Source organism: Sus scrofa, chromosome Y (assembly GCF_000003025.6).
Source record: "Sus scrofa isolate TJ Tabasco breed Duroc chromosome Y, Sscrofa11.1, whole genome shotgun sequence".
Lineage (NCBI taxonomy): Eukaryota > Metazoa > Chordata > Mammalia > Artiodactyla > Suidae > Sus > Sus scrofa.
In genome coordinates, this window is record NC_010462.3 from 39,790,279 (window position 1) to 39,806,467 (window position 16,189).

Sequence of the window (16,189 nt, forward strand, 5' to 3'; positions counted from 1 at the left end):
CAAACCTGGCCGGTAAACTATCATTGAACAGTTTGTGACAGGGTGGTTCATTATCCACTCCTGCGCAAACTCACGGGGAGGAGCCTAGGTAGGGGTGGGAGGGCGGGGATATTTTTCTTTGCCTTTTGGTCCGGAAGCCTGTACCAACCTCCGATGCTCCCCACCCCCATCTCTCTTGACCTCTCTGCGCAGATCCCGTCACGTGGAGAGCGCTACTTCAGCGATTGGCTCTGGGACTTGTTAGCTTCCAAGCTTCCGTCTTGCGGGTCATACTGGCGGATTTGAATGCTTTCGTCACATTTTGGCGACGCGAGTAGCCAGCGCGGGGTGGAAGTAGCTTAGCCGGCGCTCAGCAAATGGTTGAGGCCGGGCTGGAAGGACGCTTACGCAACCCAAAGCAAATCAGAGTTGACACTAGGCTCTGGTGGCGGTGGCGGCGGCGGAGCGTGAGGGAAAGTATAACCTGTACAGGTTTGCCTGTTCACTCTTCGGTTACTTTAATCGAGGGACAGACATTCGGCGTTTTCTCCGGGGGCTGAGGGGGGTGACGACAGTGGGGGAGGTATAGTTTATGTGGGAGGAGGAGGTCCGTATTCGAATAAAGTGATGGAGGGGAAGTGGGGTTTGGGTTGCGTGGCTTGGGGGAATAGACGGCGTAGGAAGGGTAATCATGTCTATGATCCAGTGGGTGGGATGCCTTAGTGCCCTAGGCATGACAACCACGTGCACGGGGCGCCTAGGGGTTCGCGGGAGCCTGAAGTCTTCTCTACCAGCCTCCGAGGTCCCAGTGCTCGCTGCGTGGGGCGCCACCCTCGGTAGACTGGGGACGAAGACTCGTCCTCTTCGGTTTTGGTGAGTGTACATACAGGTTGCTCTGCTGTGTGAGTTAGGGCTGAGCAGGCAGGACTCTTGCGTAGTTAGATAATGGCTTGCGGACTAAGGCTGAGATGCACCTCCCTTTCCCATACCTTCCTTTGCTGCTCGCCCCCGGGCTCTTAGTGGGTAGCAGTGGCGGACCTCTAGGAGCTGCCTGGTTCTGGAGCTTCCACTCAGCATCACCAACCACAGCAAAGCTCGGCAATCGGGATGCGGAGTTGATGCCTAGGCATCAACTTGTCTATTTCTTTTTTGTTTTTTAAACCATCTTCCTTCCTCTTTTCTTTGACTTTGGTTTTTGCTTGAGCTCCTCCCAAACGCTGCCTTTACTTGTCTTGCTTAAAGTGCTTTTCCTTGTCTAACTGGTTGCAGAGAATCGAGATCTCCTTCAGAATGCAAAAATCCCACTTGTTCTGGGCCGAGTTTGTAGAATTACAAAGTTTACACAACGACCTGGATCCATACAGGTATATGGTTTTGGGAGCCCTGAAGTTGAAATTGCAGGCAGAGGGCCTGGCATAGTAGAAACCCTTTTTCTTTCTATGTTCTTTTGAACATATTGAAGGGTTCACTTCTGTATGAAGCTATAAAATATTTTTTTTAACCTGTAAGGTAAGCTTCAAAAGGTCCAGTTTACGTATGAGCAAAGTCTCAAGAATGAACTTTTTTTGACCTGTTTGTGACGTCAGATATTGTGACTTTTCTGTATGAAGGTGTTAATGCTTCACAGCTTTCTTTTTCTCTATGATTTCTGGAAGAAAGTTCCGGTATCTGGGGGTTTAAAACAAACAAAAAACTGGATGCCTCTTACTCTATCAAATCAAAATTATGGCTTCATATACTCACGTAGGGACAGCTGTGATTTAAAAAAAAAAAAAAAAAAAAAGCACCACTGCAGTTTAGAACATAAGTTCTGTTTATATTTCCTGGGATGGGGAATGTTGTTGAATTAAGAACAAAAATGTTAACCAGCTTTTTAAATGATTAAGTTAAAAGGTAAATATTAGACCCTTTAAGGAATGGATTCTGCTTAATAGCTGGATATGAATAGTCATAGTTTTTCTACCATCTCATTTGTGTGAACTCAGTTTACATTCCTCTTTTCTTTGCTTGTGCTTTTATGGCACCTGAGCTAAGCTTTGCTTCTCTCTCTCTCTTTTTTTTTTTAGGAAGCAAAAATAATGTACTGTATGATTCTTTTATTTTTAAATTATTTAGGAAGTTAAGAGGAATGTGACTCTTCAGTCACTGTTTTAGTCAAGGAGATGTTTTATTTGGTTCTCTTAATTCAGAACAGCCTGTTTCTCTTTAATTTTAATTCTATTTATTTTTGTTTGTATTTTTTTGTGTTTTTGTTGTTAGCTGCTATATAGGTCAAAGCCCACTGTCAGAAATCTTACGAACAAGGTCTCTTACCCATTCTTGCACCAGCAAGCTGCATGAGAAATGATAGCTGCTTCTGTGTTGAGGTTGGGGTATTGTAGGCAGGTGAATTAAAAACTTAGAATGTTCTTCTTTAAGTAACTGTTTGGTTGTTGGCTTTAACGATTTTCTAGAGTTTGAAGAACATTGATTTTTGCCAACTTAATTGTTGCTTCACTGCAGATGTGGTTGCTGGAGGTTTCTATCTTACTATTTTCTCCTTTAAAAATTTTTTTTGAAAAGTTTAGTTATAGTTATATACAATATTATGTAAGATTAGGGTGTACAGCATAGTGGTTTTCAATTTTTAAAAGTTATACTCCATTTGTAATTATAAAATATTGACTGTATTCCCTGTGCTGTACAGTACATCCTTGTACTTAATTTAGATTCCACCTATAAATGATATACAGCATGTGTTTCTGTGGTTCATTTCACTTTTAATACTTTCTAAGCCTGTCTGTAGTGCTGCAAATGGCAATATTTCTTTTTTTAATCACTGAACAATATTGCATTGTGTGTGTACAAGGCAACTTTATATTTTGGCTGTTGTAAACAATGCTGCTGTGAAAATTGGGGTGCATATATATTTTTGAGTTAGTATTTTTTTTTTCAAATATATTCTTAGGAGTAGAGTGGTTGAGTCATGTGATAGTTCAATTTTTAGTTTTTGAGAAACCGCCATATCATTTTCTATAGTGGCTGCACTCCACCAACAGTATCTAGAAGTATTCTCTTTTCATGTTCTTGTCAATATTTTTTCTTTGCAGTCTTTTTTAGGAAACTTCTTTTTGCTTTTTTAAAATTTTTCTGCCTGTGCCGTTGGCCAGGGATTTATTTGTGGTTTATTTGATGATAGCCATTCAGATAGGTGTGTGGTGATACCTCATTGTGGTTTTAATTTGCATTTCTCTGATGATTAAACAAGTGCCTCTTGCTCTGTAGGTCCTTAGGAAATGTCTATTCAGATCTTTTGCCTATCTTTTAGTTGGGTTGTTTGTTTTATTTATGTTGGGTTGTATGAGCTGGTCATATATCTTGAATTTTTTCTTTTTTCTTTTTTTGGTCTTTCTAGGGCCACGCCCATGGCATATGGAGGTTCCCAGGCTAGGGGTCAAATTGGAGGTACAGCTGCTGGCCTATGCCACAACCATAGCAACACAGGATCCGAGCTGCATATGCAACATACACCGCAGCTCAGGGCAAGGCTGGATCCTTAACCTACTAAGTGAGGCCGGGATTGAACCTGCGCACTTAAGGTTACTAGTCAGATCCGTTTCTGCTGAGCCATGATGGGAGTGTCTATCTTGAATGTTGATCCCTTACCAGTCATGAAATTTGCAAATATTTTCTCCCATCCAGTAGGCTGTCCTTTTGTTTTGTTGCTGTGCAGAAATTTTAAAGTTTTAATTAGGTCCCATTGTTTAATTTTGCTTTTGCTTCCTTTGCTTTAGGTGACAGACCAAAAAAAAAAAAACGATATATATATATATATATATATGTATACATATACGTGTATATATATGTGTATATATATGTATATATGTATGTATATGTGTATATATGTATGTATATGTGTATATGTGTATATATATGTATATATGTATGTATATGTGTATATACACATACATACACACACATGTATACATATCTCATTAGGGTTTATGTCACGAAGTGTACAGGCGTGTTCAAGGAATTTTGTGGTTTCTGGTCTTACTTTTAGGTCTTTAATCCATTTTAAATTTATATGTGTATATGGTGTTAGAAAATGTGCTAATATCGGAGTTTTACAAATAGCTGTTGATTTGTAATTCCTATCCGTTATTGACAAGACTATCTTTTCTCCTTTGTATTTCCTTGCCTGCTTTGTCATAGATTAAAAAACACATCTGATAAAGATTAAAAACTTGTCTAAAGGAATAGCTCCTGGAGAAATATTTATTTATAATTAACATGATTGTGTAATTGATAGGGCAAGTTACGTGGACAGTTTTGTTTATGTAAAATAAGATTCGCATTAATGTCCTAGATAAAGTCCTTTGCTTCCTTTTTCTTCCTTCACACCAGTTCCTTTTCCTTTGCTCCTAATGATTTACTTTGAGGTAATATAATGAATGTGATAGTATTTGACATACCTAAAGTATTAAAAAAAATTAATATTGACCATCAACTATGTTTAAAATTTTCCCATTTGTGGCATTTTCAGGAGAGTACTAGGTGATCTTTAAGTTTCATTCAGACCCTGAGATTCTGTTTTTAACATTAAGTTCACTTCCCAGTTGAATTTATTTTTTGTGAACTTCCATAAATTCTTGGACTTGTTGGAAAAGATGTTCCAAATGATCTCTGCTGTCTATGTGTGTTACCGAATAATTCAGTTAATATTTATTGTCTTGTGTGTTGGTTTGAATCCCAAGTAGTTTTCCTAAAGTGTCCTCACAGTAACCCTCTCTCTCCCCACTTTTGCCCTTTAATCAGCCATTAGTAATACTTACTTGCTAAAGTGATACTTGATTTCCTGTTCCTATAAGGTAGAATCATTTAGTGGGGAATAGTTCATGAAGCTATACCAGTAGTTTGGAAGATGATTTCTTCTTTAAGAATTGAAGTGTGGACCATGTTAATGTAATAACATGTGTGGTAGAAAAAATAAAGCAAGGAGTTCCCGTCATGGCTCAGTGGTTAATGAATCTGACCAGGAACCATGAGGTTGCAGGTTCGATCCCTGCCCTTGCTCAGTGGGTTAAGGATCCAGCATTGCTGTGAGCTGTGGTGTAGGTTGCAGATGCGCTCAGATCCCGTGTTGCTGTGGCTCTGGCATAGGCCGGCGGCCACAGCTCTGATTTGACCCCTAGCCTGAGAACCTGCATATGCCATGGGAGCGGCCCTAGAAATGGCAAAAAAAAAAAAAAAAAAAAAAAAGCATGTGATCTCTCCCCACTCCCACCCCTGGCAATTTGCTCATGTCCTGATCTCTGAAACCTGTGACTGTGTTACCCTGTGTGGCAAATGTAATCCTATGTAATCTCATTGGTGATTACATAGGATCTTGAGATGGGGACATTGTCCTGGATTATCCAGGTGAGCAGAGAATAATCACAAGGGTCCTTACAAAAGAAAAGTAGAAGGACCAGAGTCAGTGAGTAGGGACAGAGAGATCTGAAGATGTTATGCTGCACACTCTGAAGATGGAGAGGAGGTGACAAGCTAGAGCATGCAGTTGTCTGTAAACCTGGAAAAGGCAAAGAAAGAGATTCTCTCTTAGAGCCTCCAAAGGGAACACAGCACTACTGACCCATTTGGGCTTCTGACCTTTGGAACTGTAAGATATAAATATAAATTTTTAATCCATTAGGTTTGTGGTAAGTGTTTAATAGCAGTCATAGAAAACTAATGTAGCATGCATTTTATAGAATGTGCTCATTCAGGAATTATTATAACTGTCCTCTTATGGGCCAGCAGTTTATAGTCTCATCTAATCTTATAACTCTCTAAGGTAGCTTTACAGATGAACTAAAAGACTGACCCCTACTCACAGCCACTCTGTAAGTGGTAAGTGGTGTATTCAAAGGTTAGGCTCTTTTAACTCCAAAGTTATTATCTGTCTTGTATATCTGATATTTTTTAAAAACTTTCTTAAATTATAGTTGATTTACAATGTTCTGCCAATTTCTGCTGTAGAGCAAAGTGACTGAGTCATACATACATACATATACATTATTTTTCTCACGTTCCATCATAAGTGACCAGATATATTTCCCTGTGTGGTATAGCAGGATCTCATTGTTCAGCCACTCCAATGCAATAGTTTACATCTACTAACCCCAGATTCCTAGTCCATCCCACTCCCTTCCCCTCCTCCCCCTGCTCTGCTTGGCAATCACAAGTGTTTGTTTTTTTTTCATTTGTGCCGTATTTTAGATTCCAGATATAAGTGTTATATGGTATTTGTCTTTCTCTTTCTGACTTACTTCACTTAGTATGAGGATCTCCAGTTGTGTCCATGTTGCTACAATGGAAAGAGCTGCATTCAGTGGCCCGGCCTGCCTTTCCTAGTTGTGTAGATGAGGTGAAGTGTGGGAGTTAATGCCAGGATTCTTTCCTAACTGGATTTTTGAGAAGCAGTCCTAATGCCAGATGCCTGTGGCTGACAGGAAGTGTGAATAGGAATGTTGTAAGAACCTTGACCATCACCTCCTTGCTAATGGCTGTTTTGGTAAAATGTGTATCATTTTTGGACAGCAGATATCCAGAAACTGATCACTTGACACACCAGTTCAGAGGATACAATGGCATGAGTCACACAGAGACTTGTGACATGAAGGCATCTTTAGGGTTTGTGAGTTCCAAAGCTACTCTTATTTGTTTTTGTTTGTTGGTTATGTCTTTTTAGGGCTGCACCTGTGGCATATGGAGGTTCCCAGGCTAGGGGTCAAATTGTAGCTGTAGCTGCAGATGCCAGCCTACACTCTGGCGATAGCAACACGGGATCTCAGCCCCATCTCTCACCTACACCAAAGCTCAGGGCAACTCCGGATCCTTAACCCACTGAGCAGCACCAGGGATCAAACCTGAATCCTCATGAATGCTGGTCAGATATGTTTCCTCTGAGCCACAGAGGGTACTCACCAATGTTACTCTTACTTTTGGCTTTCCCAAATAGGAGAATTTCCACTGGGACTTGTGGGATGGCTTAAGGAGAAGCATACGGCATTTTATGTGTAACCAGTATATGTATAGTCATTTGTACAATACATTTGGGTATAGAGCTTGGATTTAGAATTTGGATAATAATAGGAGTCAGCTCAGAGCTAATAATTGATCTTAGCTTCCTTGAACTGTTGTGAACCTTCCCCCAAAATAAGTGGCTTGTATGCCAAATTTTGAGTCCCTCTATTCTCCGCTGAACCCCAGGAAACTAGGATGGGTGTGTATGGCCTGCGGTTCCACTTGTGGCTGGGGAGATCTTGGCCAACTTCTGTGTAAGGTGGCTAAAACACTCAGGGAATCCAGGGAAAAATAAGTGGGTTGCAAAAAGAAAGAAAGAGAAAGTCCACATTAGTAAGCAAGACATGTTGTTTCTTTTACTTTCGAATAGCTTACACTACTTATCTAGGCTGTTTACAGCCTTACCCTAGCGTTTACTTTTGCTTGAAGGCCAGAGTGGCTGAATGAAGACCAGGCAGAGATAGTAAGATTGGTCCAATGTGGGAGCTTTTAAATTCCTGTGTTCTCTCTTCTGTCACTTTCTGTCTACTCAGATTTTTCTCTGCTGCTTTTTGCTGGTTTTTGTTCTTGACCTCAGGCTGTTGAAATTAATACTTGTGCCTTGTATATTTTTATTTAAAGCTACACTGGAAGCTGCCCCAGTCCCTGAGACAACTTCCCCAAGAGTGAAATGTACTCGGGTACAGGTTTATCAAGGAGCTGCCCAAGAGGTTGAATGAGACCATAATCCTTGTAAATAATGTCTGTATTGTTCCCTCTGGAACCAGTAGCCTTCACTTAGAGTCTGGGCTGCTGTCCTTATAGCATGGAGAATGGTAGACAAGAAGTTTAAGGCTCTGCAGGCTAAGAACCCAGTTGGTATCCATGAGAGTGCAGATGCAATCCCTTCCCCCCCTCAGTGTGTTAAAGATTGGGCATTGTTGTGAGCTGCAGTGTAGGTTGAATGTGAGGCTCACTTCTGATGTTCTGGCTGTGGCATAGGCCAGCAGCTGCAACTTTGATTCGACCCCGAGCCTGGGAACTTCCACATGCCTCAGGTGTAACCCTGAAACAAACAAACAAACAAACAAAGGAAGTCTAAAATCTGACTGTGCTCTCCAACTTTTGTGTAGTCACTAAGCCTTCACTTGGGCTATGATTTTTAATTTTCTTTCTTTAACTTTTAGTAGGTACCATAGTTCTGCAGCAGTTGACTCTGATAGATTTTGCCAGCATATTAGTTATTGGAGGGATATAGCCTTGGATTTTTCCATTTCCATTGTTAAAGTAGTCCTCTCCCCCCCCTTTGATTCTAAGAATTATTGCTGTTTTATAAACTACTATGAAAGGGAAAAGAATAATACTGTCAAATGATTGTACCATGTCCAAAAAGTAAAAACTGATTTAAACATGAGCAAAGTGGGATGGAAAACTGAATTTTTACCTACTGCATATGTTTTCCTCCCTTGATTGCATTTGGTATAACTCCTTTTTTTCCTATTTTTTTCTGCTCTTTTCCTCTAGCTTGTGGTTGGCACAATGGAAGACTCTAGCATTTGCAGACTAGGAGTAAAAGTAGATTTGTTGCATAACTCCCAATTGAATGATACTCCTCAACAACATGACTCGAATTATGGTAGCACAACTAACAAGAAATCACTGGAAGAAGATGAAAGCAGTAGCTTTATAGCAAAGAACAGGAATTTGCTGAGCCCAGTATTCTGCACACAAGAATCAAGAGAGGAATCCCAAGGGCCAGAAGCTGGAGCAAATTCTTCTGATTGTCAGCAAGATTCAGAGGGCCACAGAAATGAAGAAAAAACCTTAGGTAATACTCTCTGCTTAGGGGTTGGACATTTTCACATGCTGCTTGTTTAACTTGTGTTTTTGTTTGTTTGTTTCTGCAGTACAGGTAATTATGGAGCATGCCCAGTGTTGAGGTACATGTTTAGCTAATAACACCTAGTTTCTTTGGTCAGGTCACTATGCCTCCCTGCTGCAGTTATATGCAGGAAGTGAAAACAGCAGAAATAAGTGGTTGGTTTTGGATGCCTTGGTTCTTTCTCTCTGAATAATTAAGAACTGTTTTCTAGAAAAGAATTGTGGCCAGTTTGGCAGAAGTGGTATTTGATTTGCCTTATTGTTTGATCATTTAAGGTAGTCTGACTAATAAGTACAGTGAAAACTATGTGTTAGCTCAGCTTATTGAAGACTATTCTCTGAAGTTTCAGAATTATATATAATATATAATAATATATACATAATATGTATAAGTATTTATTTGTAGTTTAGAAAGTAGGTTAATAAGATTGATCTTTAGAACATGTTTTATCTCCCTTAGTTAGTTTGACAATTAGGAGTAAGAATGTGATATGTTAAATTTCATGGCTGAAACCTGAAACTCTTATTTCACTTTCCTGGTTGCCACTTGATTTTTCATTCCTATTGTACCTAACGTTTACCATATTTGATTTGAGTGATTTCTGCATAAGCCTACAACTTGAAATTTTCTTTCTTAAACCACTTTTCACTACTTTTTTAAACTTAATAAAATTTATAGGGGTATGAAAAGTATTTATAATTCCTTACAAACTGACAAATATCTTCAGAATCAATAGTCACAGCACTAATACATAAAATGTAGCTCTGGGTTAAAATTGTTTAAAGTTGTTGTTTAAAATCTTCACAAATTGAAGTTTACGTCACTGTTACTTCTATTCATTTAATCATTATATTTCCCCCTTTTCTGTATCATCCTGAACTGAAGGAGAAGTTTTAGTAGATAACAAAGTTATTCTTTTTGATGTTGGCCTGTTTCTTCTCTTTCATTCCCATAGAAGTTCTGTAAAGTATGTCAAATATCAAAGTTCTCATCACAGTTTTAAGTCAAATATTCTGTATATGAGAGTTAACATTTTAGAAAATAAAAAGTAATCTCAGGGTAAGAAATACAACAATATTTCTTACTTTAAAGTGTCATTCATACTTCCTGTCTTAGTCATCTGCTTTCTCTGCCAAAGTTATTCTGTTCTGAAACTCCTTCTTGCAAGGGAAGAGCTACTTTGTCTTTTTTTCCTGCCACTAAATTTGGTTAACATGCAGAATATGCTCAGCGAATAATGAGGAAACAATCATACCTCTTTGGTTGTAGGTAATGTTATGTGTCACCCCGTGCATTTTAGATAGACAGTGTGTACTGTGTGAATGCTTTTTGAGCTTTGCTGTATGTTTTCACTTGGTGAGGAGGAATACTTGAAAAACATTCTACCCTTTGTAAAAGGTCTTGAAATCAGTGGTTTAGTTAAGAATTCTAAACCTTCAAAAGTGTTCTTGTTACTGTTTAAGTGCTAAATAGGTAACAGCTAGCACTGTTGGTAAGTGAAGAAATTTGGGTGATGTTGCAGCTAATAAAAAGTATTGAAGGAGTTCTCGTCGTGGCTCAGTGGTTAATGAATCCGACTAGGAACTTGAGGTTGTGGATTCCATCCCTGGCCTTGCTCAGTGGGTTAGGGATCCAGCATTGCTGTGAGCTGTGGTGTAGGTTGCAGATGCAGCTGGGATCCCGCATTGCTGTGGATGTGGTGTCAGTCAGTGGCTACAGCTCTGATTTGACCCCTAGCCTGGGAACTTCCATATGCCGCGGGAAGCAGCCCTAGAAAAGGCAAAAGGCAAAAAAAAAAAAAAAAGTATTGAAAAGAGTTTCTACAACTTTAACTATATGGCTTCTTGAAATAGCAGGTGACTTGCTGTCTCTCACTACAGCCTTAAATTATATTCTAAATATCAATATCAGTTTTCTGTAGAATTTACAGGTTGAATTAATGCCATCTTTTTGCTACTTTTTTTTTTAATTATTCACCAGGAAAAGAAGTATTATTATTAATGCAAGCCTTAAACACACTTTCAACTCCAGAGGAGAAGCTGGCTGCTCTTTGTAAGAAATACGCAGATCTCGTGAGTATTAAGGGAGCAAGGCCCACATATAGTATGGCAAAATGTTTAAAAATATTTTTATGATACAGTTTACATGTAAAATTATATTTTATTGCACACTTGAAGGGAAAATTACATTTATTGGGCCTTGTGTTGAATGTATGGCCTAATAGTGTGAAACGCTATGTGGAACCATTACAGTGTTTTCTGAGATGTCAAATTGATTTCCTAAATCAACCCCAGCATTTGTAGATGAGCATTTTTGTTTTTATGTTCAGCAGCCTCACAGTTGGGAGGGAGTGATTTCTATGTTTAAATTCAGAAGTTCAAGTCATAAAAGGAATCCTTAAGATTAAAGCTTATACATTTTGATTGAAATTGGGAGTTACATGAGAACAGTGCTATTTTTCAGGAAATATTTACTGAACATCTGCTATATGCCAAACATTGTTCCCTTTTCTACCTTCCAGAGAAACTGACTCACGGAAGATTTTGTTTTCTAACCAATGTTGTTTCAAGTAGCTGTCTTTTTTTTTTTTTTTTTTTGAATTATGAAGTACTCTCAGCATGGGACCCCTGCTGTCCTTTTAAAAGTGAACAATGGAAAACTCATAGAACCCTTGGAAGAACAGTTGTGGAAAAATTTTCAGAGTAGTTGGCTATAATGTAAATGCCAAAATTCTTGCATTTTCTGAAGCATATATATAAAGTATCACTTTCATTTGTTATTAAAGCAACTGTTATGCACCATAAACATTACTGTGTTTTGTCAATAAGTGGTTCTAAGAACAAAGCTGGAACATACTGCTGTTTCTTCCTTCCATACACATGTCCCCCACTTATCAGGCTTCTGATACTCTGAGAAACAGGAGTATCTATGAAAGTGACCTTGAGCTGTCTGCATGCAGAGATGGCAGCAATCGTTGCATTGCTGGGCTCAAGAAAGGAAAGCTTCCACTGGATGTCAAACTCACCAATAATATAGTCACATGATAGAAATTAAGTGAGAAAAAGAAAACGGGAAAAAAATTAAGTAAAGAATGAAATTCGGCTTAGAAAAACAGCAGAATAGAAGGTTAGGTTTGTTTGCTAATGTGACAGCAGCAGCCAGCCATGAGAAGATGAGGGAAGAAAGAAATCAAATAGCATAGTGGTCTAGGGCAGTCTGTCTCAAATCAATGCATATCGTGTAGGCGTCTTACCAAATTACAGATTTTAAGTCAGGAGATGCAAAAGAGAGTTTGCAATTAGATTTTAAGTGAGAATGGGAGGGGGACTAAGATAGATGGTATTCTGCAGATTCCCAGGTGATAGCCAAAGCTGCTGGTTCAGGAATTAGACTTTGAGAAACAAGAATCAAGTTATGTTTTATTTATTTATTTAGGTATTTTTATTAATTAATTTATTTTTCAGGTGTACGGCATGGGGGCCAAGATATACTTACAAATATACATTTTTTTTCCCACCCTTTATTGTGTTATAAGTATCTAGACATAGTTCTTGATGCTACTCAGCAGGATCTCATTGAAAATCCATTCCAAGTTATAGCCAATAACCCCAAGCTCCCCATCCCTCCCACTCCTTCCCTCTCCCCGCCAGGCAGCCACAAGTCTATTCTCCAGGACCATGATTTTCTTTTCTGTGGGGATGTTGATTTGTGCTGTATATTTGATTGCAGTTGTAAGTGAAATCATACGGTATTTGTCTTTCTCTTTCTGGCGCATTCCACTCAGTATAAGAGTCTCTAGTTCCATGTTGCTGCAAATGGCATTATGTCATTCTTCTTCATGGCTGAGTAGTATTCCTTTGTGTATATATACCACATCTTCTGAATCCAGTCCTCTGTCAATGGACATTTGGGTTGTTTCCATGTCCTGGCTATTGTGAATAGTGCTGCAATGAACCTGCGGGTGCATGTGTCTCTTTTAAGGAGAGTTTTGTCTGGATATGTGCCCAAGAGTGGGATTGCAGGGTCATATGGAAGTTCTATGCACAGATTTCTAAGGTGTCTCCAAACTGTTCTCCATAGTGGCTGTACCAGTTTGTATTCCAGCCAACAATGCAGGAGGGTTCCCTTTTCTCCACAGCCCCTCCAGCACTTGCTATTTGTGGATTTATTAATGATGGCCATTCTGAGTGATGTGAGGTGGTCTCTCCTGGTAGTTTTGATTTGCTTTTCTCTTATGATCAGCGATGTTGAGGCTTTCTTCATGTGTTTGCTGGCCATCTGTATATCTTCCTTGGAGAACAGTCTATTCAGGTCTTTTGCCCATTTTTCCATTGGATGTTTGGCTTTTTTGCTGTTGGGTTGTATAAGTTGTTTATATATTCTAGAGATTAAGCCCTTATCCTTGCATTGTTTGAAACTATTTTCTCCCATTCTGTCAGTTGTCGTTTTGTTTTCTTTTGGGTTTCCTTTGCTGTGCACAAGCTTGTCAGTTTGATTAGGTCCCATGGGTTTATTTTTGCTCTTACGTCTATTGCTTTGGGAGACTGACCTGAGAAAATATTCATGATGTTGATGTCAGAGAGTGTTTTGCCTGTGTTTTCTTCTGGAATTTGATGGTGTCTTGTCCTCTATTTAAGTCTTTCAGCCATTTGGAGTTTATTTTTGTGCATGGTGTGAGGGTGTGTTCTAGTTTCATTGCTTTGCATGCAGCTATCCAGGTTTCCCAGCAATGCTTGCTGAATAGACTTTCTTTTTCCCAGTTTATGTTCTTGCCTCCCTTGTCAAAGATTAATTGGCCATAGGTGTCAGGGTTTTTTTCGGGTTCTCTATTCTGTTCCATTGGTCTGTCTGTGTGTTTCGATACCAGTACCACACTGTTTTGATGACTGTGGCTTTGTAATATTGCCTGAAGTCTGGGAGAATTATGCCTCCTGCTTGGTTTTTGTTTCTCAGGATTGCTTTGGCGATTCTGGGTCTATTGTGGATTGATTGTTTGTTCTTGTTCTGTGAAGAATGTCCTGGGGAATTTGATAGGGATTGCATTGAATCTGTAGATTGCCTTGGGTAGTATGGCCATTTTTACAGTATTGATTTTTCCAATCCAGGAACATGGTATATCTTTCCATTTCTTTACATCTTCTTTGATTTCTTTGATTACAGGTATTTGATTTTTTGAGGTGCAGTTTGAAAAGTATTGTGTTTTTGTATACATTTTCTAATATTTTATTGTTGGTAGACAGAAATGCGGCTGACTTCTGCATGTTAATCTTATAGCCTGCTTCTTTGCTGAATTTATTAATCAGTTCAAGCAGTTTTTGGGTTGAGTCCTTAGGGTTTTCTATGTATAGTATTATGTCATTTCCGTACAATGACAGTTTTATTTCTCTTCTCTTCCCATATGGATGCCTTTTATTTCTTTTGTGTGTCTAATTGCTGGTGGCTAGGACTTCCAAAAGTATGTTGAAGAGCAGTGGTGAGGGTGGGCATCCCTGTCTTGTTCCAGATTGGAGTGAGAAGGCTTCCCATTTTTCCCCATTGAGTATTACATTGGCTGTGGGTTTGTCATAAATGGCTTTGTTTATGTTCAGGAATGTTCCCTCTATACCCACTTTGGTGAGGGTCATGATCATGAATGGATGTTGGACTTTGTCAAATGCTTTTTCTGCATCTATTGAGAGGATCATATGATTTTTGACCTTTCTTTTGTTAATGTGGTGTATGACGTTGATTGATTTGCGTATGTGGAACCATCCTTGAGAACCTGGGTTGAACCCTACCTGGTCATGGTGTATGAGTTTTTTGATATGTTGTTGGATTCGGTTGGCTAAGATTTTGTTGAGAATTTTTCATTTATATTCATCTAGGATATTGGCAGAGAGTTTTCAATTTGGTGGTATTTCTGTTTGGTTTTGGAATGAGGGTGATGGTGGCATCATAGAATGTCTTTGGGAGTATTCCTTCTTCTTCAACCTTTTGAAAGAGTTTAAGGAGGATGGGCACCAATTCCTCTTTATATGTTTGATAGAATTCACCTGTGAAGCCATCTGGTCCTGGACTTTTATTTGTAGGGAGTGATTTTATGACCTCTTCAATTTCATTTCTAGTGATGGGTCTGTTCAGTTGGTCTGTTTCTTCTTGATTCAGTTTTGGCAGGCTGTAAGATTCTAGAAAACGGTCCATTTCTTCCAGATTGTCAAACTTGTTGCCATACAGTTGTTCATAGTATTCTCTTATGGTTTTTTGTATTTCTGCTGTATCCGTTGTGATTTCTCCTTTTTCATTTATACTTTTGTTTATTTGGGTTCTTTCTCTCCTCTTTTTAGTGAGTTTGGCCAGGGGTTTGTCAATTTTATTTACCTTTTCAAAGAACCAGCTCTTGGGTTCATTAATTTTCTGTTTCGTTTTTTGTCTCTATTTTATTGATTTCTTCTTTGATCTTTATAATTTCCTTCCTTCTGCTGACTCTAGGTCTTTTTTGCTCTTCTTTTTCTAATTCGTTAAGGTGGACGGTTAAGTTGTGCGTGTGGGCTCTTTCTTATTGTTTGTGGAAGGCCTGTATCGCTATAAATTTCCCTCTGCGCACTTCTTTCGCAGCATCCCATAGATTTTGAGAGGTTGTGTCTTCATTATCATTTGTCTCCAGGTGGGTTTTTTAAGTTCCTTCTTGATTTCCTCATTGACCCATTGGTTTTTTAGTAGCATGTTGTTTAGTCTCCATGTGGTAGGTTTTTCTCTCATTTCTTTTGCTGTGGTTGATTTCTAATTTCATGGTGTTGTGGTCAGAGAAGATACTTGAGATGCTTTCCATGCTCCTAAATTTATTGAGATTCGCTTTGTGTCCCAATATGTGGTCGATTCTTGAGAATGTTCCATGAGCATTTGAGAAGAATGTGTATTCTGATTTTTTTGGATGTAGTGTCCTGAAGATATCAATGAAGTCTAACTTTTCTATTGTTTCCTTTAGGATCTCTGTTGCTTTATTGGTTTTCTATCTAGAGGATCTGTCCATTGATGTGAGGGGGGTTTTTAGGTCTCCTACTATGATTGTATTTTCATCAATATCTCCCTTTATGTCTGTTAATATTTGTTGTCTGTATCTGGGTGCTCCTATGTTTGGGGCATATATGTTGATGATAGTAACATCCTCTCCTTGGATGGATCCCTTAATCATTAAATAGTGTCCTTCTTTGTCTTTCTTTATGTCTTTTGTTTTAAAGTCTATTTTGTCTGATATGAGTGTTGCGACTCCTGCTTTTCTGTCATGTCTATTGGCGTGAAATATTTGTCCCCACCCTTTCACTT

The 16,189-nt window shown here is 38.9% G+C and overlaps 1 protein-coding gene across 3 annotated transcripts in view; it reads left to right on the forward strand.

Annotated features, from left to right (window-relative positions):
• Positions 283-16,189, forward strand: part of LOC110257894 (gamma-taxilin-like) — a 47,884-nt gene continuing 31,977 nt past the window's right edge. Inside the window, exons 1-3 of one of the 3 annotated variants that reach the window (XM_021080891.1) lie at positions 283-471; positions 8,530-8,833; positions 10,868-10,959. In XM_021080891.1, coding sequence (XP_020936550.1) covers positions 8,545-8,833; positions 10,868-10,959 — 381 coding nt within the window. In that variant the 5' untranslated portion in view covers positions 283-471; positions 8,530-8,544. The other 2 variants (XM_021080892.1, XM_021080893.1) reach the window with 2 other exon arrangements.